The 12377-nt window shown below is 33.7% G+C and overlaps 1 protein-coding gene across 1 annotated transcript; it reads right to left on the bottom strand.

Annotated features, from left to right (window-relative positions):
- Positions 1 to 2950: 2950 nt before the first annotated feature.
- LOC107925942 (probable disease resistance protein At4g27220) lies at positions 2951 to 11953 on the bottom strand. Its single transcript, XM_016856703.2, has 5 exons — positions 9068 to 11953; positions 8426 to 8881; positions 7611 to 8318; positions 6380 to 7213; positions 2951 to 6243 (listed from the first exon to the last, which is right to left on the bottom strand). The coding sequence occupies exons 1-5, from the start codon at positions 11588 to 11590 to the stop codon at positions 6091 to 6093; spliced, it is 4674 nt and encodes a 1557-aa protein (XP_016712192.2). The 5' UTR covers positions 11591 to 11953; the 3' UTR covers positions 2951 to 6090.
- Positions 11954 to 12377: the final 424 nt, after the last annotated feature.

Genomic DNA, 12377 nt, shown 5'->3' on the forward strand with positions numbered 1-12377 from the left:
CAAAAACGGGTTAGTACAAAACAAAAGCAAACAAAAAGAATACCTAGTCGGGTAAGCACTAGGGGTTTGGAGTGGTTCTACCTAGGATGGGTTCCTAAAGTCTTTTACATGCGGTTTGGCTCTAAAGTCAAGGTACTCGAACAGCAGATTCCTCGATCCTCACCTATTATTGGTTCATACAGACCGAGTTTGGTTCAGGGGAATACATTTCCCTATGGCTGTACGGAGATGAAGATCTCACGAAGACATAGGTACGGATGTATCCCGAAAGTGATCCACTATCCTGCACGAAGGTGAAAACCTCACGATGGAGTAGCTTCTCACTCCCACTTAAAAGGGTAAGACTAAACAGTCTTTATGTAATATGATGCCAAGATATAAAACTCGATTTACAGTAATCATACAAACAAGTGCAAAGAGAGGATCATAATTTTTCAAATCAAATTTTCAATTTTCGACAATAAGACAAAATAATTAATTTTGCGGCTTGACTCTCTAAATGTCCCAAGTGGAGTCGCCAAGCTGTTGACACCATTTTTATTTTGAAAAACGGGGTCGACTTGGATTTTAAAAAAATGAAAATGGGAGTCGCCACCTATCCTTTTTATTTAGGTGTGATCGGGTCACCTCAAAAAGTGGTTATTTTTAATAAGCAATTTGACTTTATTAAAACAATGATTTCGGTCCACGAAATTCAAAAAAAGGGGTTCGGGAGTCAGTTACATACGAGGAAGGATTAGCACCCTCGTAACACCCAAAAATTGGTACCTAGTTAATTAATTAATGTCTTAATGATGAAAATTGAAAACTTTGAAGAGATTTAAAATACGATCTTTTGTTTTTTTTAAAAAAAACTTATATAAAACAAGTTACTCGATAAAACCCTCTCATTTCGAAAAGATAAAATATCACACCCAATGAGTTAGGGCATGATATTTTACTTCCTCAAAAACGAGCTTGTCCAAAAAAAACTCGTGCAATAAAATTTAAAAGGATATTCAATTGTTTAAGTCAGATGAAAAAATCGCAACCCAATACGTTAGGACACAATTTCTCAAAATTCTAAACATTGAATATTACCTTTATTATTCTTAGAAAAAAATCCTCATCTCGAGAAAACAACGTGTCATATCCAATGTGTTAGGACACAACGTATTGAATTCTCGATGATGAGCTTTTTATTTATGTTTTGATTAAAGAGCATTCTCGATTATTCAGATTCAACGAAAGAGTTGGAACCCAATACGTTAGGGCTCAATCCTCTCGAAGATTCCAAATATCGAGTATTGCCTTTATTTTTCAAAATTTTCTCTTTATACGAATTTGAGTAACAATTATATAATGGAGTAACTATTGTGATAATGTAAATATAAATAGCATGATCAAGAACAATAATAATAATAATAATAATAATAATAATAATGAAAAGATAAATAAAAAAACAAATCAATCATGTATACACAATATCAAGTAAATAAACAAATAAAACCGAAACATTTAAAGAATATAATAATGATAATAATGGTCATGTGAATAAATAAATAAAATCAAGTAAAGCAATAATAATAAAGAAAATAGATAAAAATTATAAAATATAAGAATATATATATATATGTACATATAAGAAAAATATATATGTATGTGAATTATAAAAAATAAAAAAATAAAAAAAATATATATATAAATATACATATTTTAATATGTAAAAAAAAACATAAGTATGTATAAAAAATTATGAAACATAGAAAATATATAAAAGTATGTGTATATATATATTTATAAAAAATTTAAAAATGTGTACGTATATGTATATATTATAAAACGTATGTATGTATACATGCATATATATAACAAAATTTGAAATTTAAAGGCATAAAAAAGTAAATAATGATGATACAAGATTAATGATGCCACAAAATAGTATTAATAATATTAAAATAATTAATTTAATAAAAAAAACTAAAATAACAAATAGAGGATTAAATAGCATCAATAATAAAAGACCAATGAATTTAAAATAAAGAGTATAAAATAAAATAAAAATATAAGGCAAAATAAAATGTAAACAAATTTGAAAATAATGAATTTGAAAATGAATAAAAAGGGAAAAAGAGATTTGAAATCAACAGTATACAAATCAATAAATAAATTATACACAAATCAACAAAATAAGAACAAGCCACAAAAAATAAGAACGCAAGAGAGAGAGAAATTTGAGTAAATACTCTTAAGAATTATTATTACTCCCAACTCCAAGTCCTTTACAATGAAGGGAGAGGCCTCTATTTATAGTTGAGTCTCCCCAAATCCAACTGTACAGATCAATTACATCAACTGCTAAGATTAAAGGGTATCTACAAATTAAATCTCTAAGATTACAAAATCATATCTTCTAAGATTGCATATCATATCTAATATTGCATGTCCTTAAAGATTATGTTTCCATAAGCTTGTAGATGAACCTTCAACCTTTTCAAGTAATGGGCCATTCCGATCGGGCCAAATGATATTACTGGACTTAGACTTTGTTTTATTATTTTGGGTTTATTATTTTTTTGTGAGCCCGGGCTAAAATTGGGTATTACACCTCTCCCAAAAGCACTTTTGGTGCTTAATTACTTTTTCACCCCTCCAATAGCATGATATTTTTTTTTGGTGCTTAATTACAATTGTGTTAAAATCATTAATTATAAATAAAAAAATATTTTTTTAAAATACTAATTACAAATATTTAATGGTTATATTTAAATATTTAAAATATAGTTTATATATTCTAATTAAATTTTATAAATAATTAATATTTATTGCTTAAAAATATTTAAAATTTATATTTTATATATTAAAATATTAACAACAAGTTATAATAATTTTTTATATTCTTACTAAAATATAATAATATTAAGTAATTTAAATATGATTTAAATGCATATTTGTTACTTGATAATAACATGTCTAAAATGGACATTTTATTTCTGAAAAGCACTTTTTGACAGCAATGCTAAACATTCAAATTTTAAACCAAATTTTTCAAAAGCACTTCTCAAAAGCACTTTTCCACAGTACTTTTCAAAAGCAATAAAGAACTGGCCCTTAGTTCTTATGTTCTTTTCACAAAATCATCTTGCTTTTCTCCCTTTCTTTCGCCAGCATCGTCACTTCTCTCATCGGCAACATTAAACAAATCAAAACGTGTTGAGATATCTCGATTTTGGCACAGTCCCTTCTCACCTAATTTTGGTTAATAACAATACATGAGTAACCAGAACAAAAAAAAAACAAACAAACAAAGATTGAAGGATAATAAGAAAAATAAAGGAGAAAGAGAGAAAGATATGAGTTTTTTTTTGTATTTTATATGTGAAAAATATAATGTCGGTAATGACAATATATTGCAAAGAAAAATAGAAATAGAAAAAATAAAGAACACACAGATTTTACGTGGAAACCCTTTCGGGAAAAAACCACGGGCAGAGGAGAAGAAAATTCACTATGTCGAAAACTTAATTACAAGAGGAGTAGACTATGCCTATTTATAGGCTTGTCAACCTTATTCTAATAGGAGTGAAACTCCTTATTCAAATAATATCAAATAGATGGAATTTAATAAGGTTTAGAAACCTTATTTTAAAATAAAATAAAAGAAGTATGATTCTATAAGGATTTTACTTTTATTTTATTTTACCACAGTATTTTATTTAAATAAGGATTTGGGTCACTTAATTCTAACAATCTCCACCTTGACACGAATTCTTAATGAACAAGTTCTTCATCGCGAACTCTCAACGAACAAGTTTCTCCACCTCTTCCATAAAACCCCTTAAGGGTTTATTTGCAACAATGAACACCAATCAAGTCTAAGCAATACTCAAACTTGGTTATAGGAAGTGACTTAGTCATCATATCTGCAGGATTTTCATGAGTACTAATTTTGCTCACAACAATATCACCAAGAGCAATAATATCACGAACAAAATGATACCGAACATCAATGTGTTTTGTTCTCTCATGAAACATTTGATCTTTTGTAAGGAAGATGACACTCTGACTGTCACAAAATACTGTATTGATTTGAAGGTCTTCATTGAGTTCACTAAAGAGTCCCTTCAACCATATAGCTTCTTTACAAGCCTCAGTAATCGCCATGTACTCAGCTTCAGTGGTAGACAAAGCGACTGTAGTTTGCAAAGTGGCTTTCCAACTGATTGCACAACCTCCGATTGTAAAGACATAACCGGTGAGAGATCTTCTTCTATCGAGGTCCCCAGCAAAATCAGCATCAACATATCCAATGACTCCATCTCTAGTTCTTCCAAACTGTAAGCAAACATCGGTAGTACCTCGTAAGTATCTTAAAACCCACTGAACTGCTTTCCAATGTTCTTTACCAGGATTCGCCATGTATCTGCTAACTGCACTAACTGCATATGATAAATCTGGACGTGAACAAACCATGGCATACATGAGAGATCCCACTGCACTAGAGTATGGAACATGTGACATGTACTCAATCTCATCATCTGATTGTGGAGACAAAGCCGATGAAAGTCTGAAATGGGCTGCTAAAGGAGTACTAACAGGCTTAGCATTCTGCATATTGAATCTAGAAAGAACTTTCTCAATGTATCATTTCTGACTTAGATACAATTTACTTGCTTTTCTATCCCTGAGAATCTCCATACCAAGTATATTCTTTGCTGGTCCCAAGTCTTTCATATCAAATTCTCACTTAGTTGGCCTTTGACCTTTCTTATCTCTCCTTTATCTTTCGCTGCTATCAACATGTCATCAACATAAAGGAGTAGATACACAAAAGAACCATCACTGTTTTTCTTAAAGTAAACACAACTGTCAAAGCTACTTCTTTTAAAATCATGAGAAGTCATAAAGGAATCAAACCTCTTATACCACTGTCTTGGTGACTGTTTCAAACCGTAAAGGGACTTTTTCAGCAAGCAAACATAGTCTTCTTTTTCTGAGACTGTAAAACCCTCTGGTTGTTGCATGTAAATATCCTCCTCAAGTTCTCCATGCAAAAATGCAGTTTTTACATCTAACTGCTCAAGCTCCAAATCATGCATGGCCACAATACTAAGCAAAGCTCGAATCGAACTATGCTTCACAACTGGAGAGAACACATCTGTGAAATCCACTCCTGGAATTTGACTGTAACCCTTTGCAACAAGCCTTGCTTTATATCTGGGTTATTCAACTCTTGGAGTCCCCTCTTTTTTTTTAAACACCCATTTACAACGAATAACCTTTTTACCTTTGGGAAGTTTCACGAGATCCCATGTTTTATTTTTGTGGAGTGATTCCATCTCCTCTTGCATAGCAAACATCCACTTTTCTGAATCTTCACAACTAATCGCCTCAGAATAATTAGATGGCTCTTGATTTGCATCTATATCTTCAGCCACATTTAAAGCATAAGCAACTAGATCAGCCTCGGCATACTTCTTTGGAGGTTTAATTTTTCTTCTAGTTCTATTTTTGGCGATAGAGTATTGTGGTGAAGAAGCAACTCTATTTTGAATTTTCGTACTGGCTTTAGTAGTCGACTCTGTTGCAGATTCTAGATTAATCTGATGCTCCACCTGCTTTTGATTTTCTTTATTGGAAGAGTCTTTAAGAGATAAGTTAGGTAGCATAGTAGTTTCATCAAAAACAACATCTCTGCTAATCACAACTTTTCTATTTTCAGAACACCATAACGTATACCCTTTTACATCAGCTTTATAACTAAAAAAAACACATTTAATAGATCTCGGTTCTAATTTTCCATTATCAACATAAGCATACGCAGGACAACCAAAGATCTTTAAATCAGAATAGTCAGCAGGATTACCAGACCATACCTCTTGTGGAGTCTTTTTTTCAATAGCAACGGATGGAGATCGGTTGATTAAAAAACATGCAGTAGAGGCTGCTTCTGCCCAAAATGACTTTGATAAGTTGGCATTTGACAACATACATCGAACCTTCTCCATGATCGTTCTGTTCATTCGTTCTGCAATGCCGTTTTGTTGTGGAGTATGACGAACTGTCAAGTGTCTCACGATCCCTTCTGACTTGCACAGTTTATTAAATTCATCAGAACAAAATGTATTTCAAATTGTTGGAATCAAAAACCTCTAGATATTCAAGAGTTGTAAAATCCAACATTTCTTGAGGATTTTTACTCCATATGTCTACCAACTCCGGAAACTCTGACAACTTCAAATGCTTTAGACCACGATATCCAACCTAATAAGCAACATATCAAAGTCAAACTTTCATACCAACATATTTAACAAGGGCCCTCGCTATTGTGAAAATAAATTACACAAACCATAATTAAATGTATATATATCGATCTTTCAGTGAATTTTTAAATAAGTACCTGCTCTTTGTATAATTGCTCCACGGTGGCATTAAGGCCACCAACCCAACGTCCCTTAAAATCTGTTTCTGTTAATTGCACTTTATGAAGTTTTGGTGTGCTTAAAGCTCCTTGATAGAAGTTCTTCATTCTAGGACATTGGCTCAAAGTAACTTGTTCTAAGGATGGAAACCTTAAGGTGTAATTGCCTGAGCAAAACCTTGTGAGGCTTGGTAAAAAATGAAGCTCCAAACGTTTTAGCGCTATGAAAATATTCTTATATGACGTATCATCCCCGCCGCTTGCAACTACTACTCTCATCATTTCACATTCTCTTATTCTCATTGTAACAAGGCACACCAAACTTTTGGCTTTGAAAGATGTAATAAGTTCTGACATCTTATTGCATTTCCAAACATCTAAAGTTGTAAGATTTTCAAAAGATGAAAGATCTAATCCTAAATTAATCAAATTGCCACACTGCAAAACTTCAAGACATTCGAGGCTTGCACAAATATGGTCAAGCGGGGAGTCTTGCTTCCATAGATATCTTATGTTGTTAACCATATTCAATTTCAACTTCTTGATTTTTGAGATCGTGCTAATCATGTCTTTATCTTCACATGCAGCGCTTTTGAAAGTAGCTAGCTCTTTGAAATTGCAAGAAACCACCTCCAGCCATTCCAAATTGTAAAACATTTGAACGAAAGAAATCGGGAAAACAGCTGATTCATCAAAGTAGCAAGAAATCCGAAGCAATTTTATATTGCAAAATAATTCAGCCTTAAACTGGCCATCACTTATCATCGCAATATCACCATGGCTAAGTGAAACCTCCTCCAATTGGGGGATAACCTAAGAAGAAACAAGAAAGAACAATGAATGTCGTAGAGTATTTAGAATTTCATTGAAACAGGAACACCTAATATAAAAGAAAAGCTATAACAGATAACATAAGCCCATAAATGAACTATGGAATCAATAGTTTGAAGTGATGTGTATTTGTAGTTTTAATTTCTATATTAAAAATATGCAGGTTAGGTTTTTTTTAATAGGTAAAGAGTTATATAGAATTCGTTGCTAAAATATAATTTAGAACTGTTGGAGATTAATAGTTAGATAGGGAAAAATATGAATTTGGTGATTATTTTACATTTTCAACTGAATATTTGCATGTATTAGTTGAGAGATACAAAATGATTTAAATACAATTTATCAACTTTGCTAAAAGAAAATGTGAGATAGTTCATACCTTTTCAACAAGGAAAAGTGAATGTCGGATTTGGGATTCTTCATGCCCAAATATCTTAATCCTCCCACACCCAGATATCGTCAATTGCTTTAATGCAGGCCATGTTGTTCTATGCATTCCTTGGTAGAAACATGTTAGGTACGGTAGACACCAAAGTTTAAGGAAGGACAACTGATTAAATGCAAAAAAAATGTCCTGTTCATCTGATTCTTCAACACTCTTAGCAACAATCTCCTCCAACCCACACCTATCAATAGTAAGTCTTTCAAGTTGTTGAAGATCTTTAGCAATTGAAAATGGAAACAAAGTTTTCAAGCTCCAACATTCACAAATAATTACATATCGTAGATTTCCAAAAGAAATATTTCGTTTACGATACTTGGTCCAAACATGCTTCAACTTTGGTAGGCAAACGAGATTCACTTCTCTTAACTGACTGTGTACCACATATGTTTCTTCAATATCTAACTCTTGCACTTGGAGTTGGAACACTTGTTCTAGTGAAGCACAATCGGTCACTATTAATTTCTCCAATCTTTGAAAAACCCTCAAAAGAAAAGGTGGAAAGATGTTCAACAATACATCACATTCCTTAACAATCAGCTCTTTTAGCATAGAAAATGAATTTGTATGAAGTTGGTTGTACCAGATCCTCTTTGCATTCCTTAAACGGGAGATTGTGATCCTCTCCAAGTTGGGAAAAGCAACCTACAATTCATTATTCATGCCAATGGAAGCAATGATTAAAAGAGTTAAGTATAACAACTACAAAAGGAAATAGAAAAAAGAAAAATGTGCTTCACTGAAAAGAGCACCTTATTATTGAACAAAACTCCATGGGTAGGGATATCTTTCTTCGTAGAATCATGTATGAATCCCTTAAATTCTGGACAATTTTCTATCTCAAGAACTGTCAAGACTGGGAATTCAACAGTATGATCTTCATGGCAAAAGCCGATGAGTTTCTGAAGACCCTTCAATTTGAGTAAGTTCAATCCAGGGAAGCGGATTAGAGTTCTACTTTTGAATGTTTCTTGGATCATTTTATCCGTTGATATTATTTCCTGTATGCACTTGCAGTCACTAATTTCCAAGCATTTGAGGTGCTGCAAATATTCAGCCATGGAGTCGGATAAAACATTTTTTAAGTTGGCACAGCCCTTAATGATCAAACTTGTTAAATTTTGAGTTGAACAAAACGCTTGGGGACTCCATATTCTTTCGATGCTAATTGAGGATAGTTTCAACTTCTCCAGCTTAGGAAACAATATCTGTACACAAGCACTTGTTTACTCGCCAAATCTAATTCAAAAAAACTCTTTAATTTGATATTTCCATTAGCTTTAATGCTACACAAAATATCATAAAAAATATATAATTGTCTAATTAGATAACGTCTTGCGTAATTGAATAATAAAAATGCATGCACTGGATGAAGAAAAAATATGTTTAAATACCTTTTGCTTGAAAAGGGCAATATCTTGTAGAGATATGGAAGTTGAACCTTCGTTTTTGGAGCAAAAGCTAATGAGATTCGGTAGACCCTGCAGTGTCAGTGACTCAAGTTGAAGAAATTCAATTTTCTGAACTGCATCACTCTCTTTAAGGATATATTGGACCATCTCACCATTCTGGATATGCAGATTCTTCAATTTCTGAAAATAATTCCCAACTTCTAATTCGTGTAACAAAATCTCCACCCCTTTCACTTCATCTATATATAAATTTTCAGCTTTTTTCAATAAAACTCTGACTTCATTATTAAGAAAGCTAATGCTTGTCTGTAGGTTAAGCTTTAGTGTTCTGGAGTACTCATTGACCCAACCCCAATTCCAATCCCAATGCGATGCTTCTCCGATGAAAATAATGTATCTTTGCAACTTTTCAAAGGAAAAGTCTTTGGGAATAATCTTGGCATTAGAGATATGAATTTCTAAAGCAGTTAAACATGACAAAGCTTTCAATTCAGCAAGACTAGAATTGCTTTGCAGGCTGGAGTGTCCCTCTGCTACCCATTCAACAAAACTTATATCCATATATAGTTCTTCTAATCTAGACAATTTACACAAGACACCAGGTGGAATTCTTTTGAGTTTGGAACAACCACGTAAATCTAACCGCTTTAGCTTAGTCAGTTGTCCTATTTCCTTGGGTAGCATTTCAATATCAGAACTCACAATGTTAAGAATTTCCAGATTCTTGAGCTCTCCAATAAGTGCTATATCTCCCAACACACAATTAACCAACCTTAGTACTCGAAGGTTTCCTAGCAAAGAAATTGATGAAGGCAAGCTTATGCCAACCAAATATACGACTTTAAGATTTTTCGTTTCCTTAAAAAAGGTTGTTGGTATTTTCATCCGAGGATCCTCGCTACCCATACATAAAAAAGTAAGTTTGGGGCATTTCAACTGATCAGGAAGCTCGCTCATTCCAATACATACTATTTTGTCGCACTCTTTCATTGTTTCATCATCTGGCCAATCATTCAAATCATGTTTGCGCCTTAAATCAAACACAGGGTTGCCTTTAGAAGCGATTGACTTGGCCACATCAGAAATAAGATCATGCATATCAAAGTGCAAATTGGTACAACCATCAAGTAACAAACAAGAAGCTTTGAGATGACTCACCACTGTCAACAATTTGTTCCTTGTTTCTTTAATTGTACTGACACCACGAAATAACCCTAACCCCATTGCAAACACAAGCAACAAATCAAGGGAAGCATTATGACCCATTACACTGCAAAGTAAGAAAGTCTGTTTATGTTCCTCGCTTTGTAAACGATCGTAACTCCACCCTATAGTTGAATATACAGTTGCTGGTACTCCTTTGAAGTTGCTCGACGATGGCTTGCTTAGCTGTCGCAAAGCATCCTCCCATACAAAAGGAGGCTCATTTTTCAAAAACGTCGCAAGTGTTCTAATGGCAATTGGTAGACCACCACATTTTTTAGCTACCTCAGTTGCTATAGGCAACAAGTCAGAACTTTCAACACCATCTCCCATAATATTCTTGAAGAAATGCCATGCTTCTTCATGTTCTAAAACTCCGATTGGAAAATTCTTTTTAGCATCCATGTCCTTCAACAAAACATTAAGATCTCTGGATGTCAGCAATATGGTGCATCCCTGATCCTCGTCTCCCAAAGGAATCCCCACTTCCATCAGGTCTAATTTTGCCCAAATGTCATCTAAAACAACAAGAATATTCTCTTTCATCAACCTTTGGAACAAACGACTTGCTCTTCCAATCATACTTTGCTCCTCAAATTTCAATCCCAACATATCTGCAATTTGATCTTGAATTTTCTGGACGTCAGGAGTATGAGTCACAACAGCCATAACCACCGAGTCGAATAACTTATCTTCTTTGACTTGTCTGACAACTTCTCTCACAAGCGTAGTCTTGCCAACACCAGGCATTCCGTGCACTCCTATTATGTTGACATTAGGATCTTTCACCGCCTCCATGATATTGTTAAACATCAACCTTCTTGAATCAAAGTCCTCAAAATCTTTAGGAGGTACAAACAATATGGGCCGCGGGACATCCCGATATGATACTTTGTCAAACCCGCCTTGCTGGAGGAGTTCATCAACGGCAGCGGCTTCTTCTTCTGCTTTCTTGCTAAGCCGATAGCGAGCCTTGAAATTAGGGCACAAGCCGATGAAACACTTGTTATTTGCTTCGTTTTCTAGACCCTTCACTTCCTTCAACTCTGAATCGGTCATTTTATCAGCTTTCGCCAGCCAAAGGTTGACTTCGGGGTATATATTCTCGCCGTTCTTTTCAGCAGCATCAACATCTAACAGCACTCCGTGTCTTTTGTCTTTCAACGTCTCGACTTTCTTCTCGAAAACCGAAACCATTCTTCTATAGCGGCAAACGTAGCTGAAATTACGTTTAACTTTTTGGAACAAGTATCCCACAACTCCGGCAACAAGGTTGCTAGCGGTGCCCGTAATAACTTCCATGTTTTTCTGGGGAAAGGGGTATTCAAAAGTCAAGCAAAAAGTTTAAGTGATAGAATAAGAGAGGGAAGGCTGGGAGCAGATTCAAATAATAATAAGGAAACAAGGAAACCGTTGTTACAAACATCAAGCTAATGCGGAGCAGAAAATGATCTGAGGGGAGTAGAAGACAAAGAGTGAAGAACTGGAAAAGGTTTATTTTGTGGACTGAACGTAGCTAAGATGGGAAAATAGAGAAGGAAACAGTTGTGGGTTTGGGTAGGCAGTAGCTAAGATCTAAGTAATGGAGATGAGGAACCTGCAATATTCAAGCACAACAACCGATGACTTTCACATGGGAAGTTAAAAAAGATGTGGGACTCTGACATCAATTTCTATAACTATTATCGTAAATAGTATTGAAAGGTAGAAGTATTGTTTTTTCGATATAGATAAATTCAAGTTGAAAATAATTGTATGAAATGGTCACATTATATTATTATTTTTAATAGTTTAAATTTAATGTTAATTTATTATAAATTTCAATATAAATTTTAATATTTTTAATTTTAAAAAAATTAAATTCAAATGAAAATTTTAAAATTATGTAAGTTATTTTACTGGTCAACTGAAAAAACGACTTACCCTTTTATTTTCCCAAGTCATTTTACACTTGCTTCTCTTAGTTCTTATGTTCTTTTCACAAAATCATCTTGCTTTTCTCCCTTTCTTTCGCCAGCATCGTCCCTTCTCTCATCGGCAACATTAAACAAATCAAAACGCGTTGAGATATCTCGATTTTGGTACAGTC

This window comes from Gossypium hirsutum, chromosome D11 (assembly GCF_007990345.1).
Source record: "Gossypium hirsutum isolate 1008001.06 chromosome D11, Gossypium_hirsutum_v2.1, whole genome shotgun sequence".
NCBI classification, from domain to species: domain Eukaryota; kingdom Viridiplantae; phylum Streptophyta; class Magnoliopsida; order Malvales; family Malvaceae; genus Gossypium; species Gossypium hirsutum.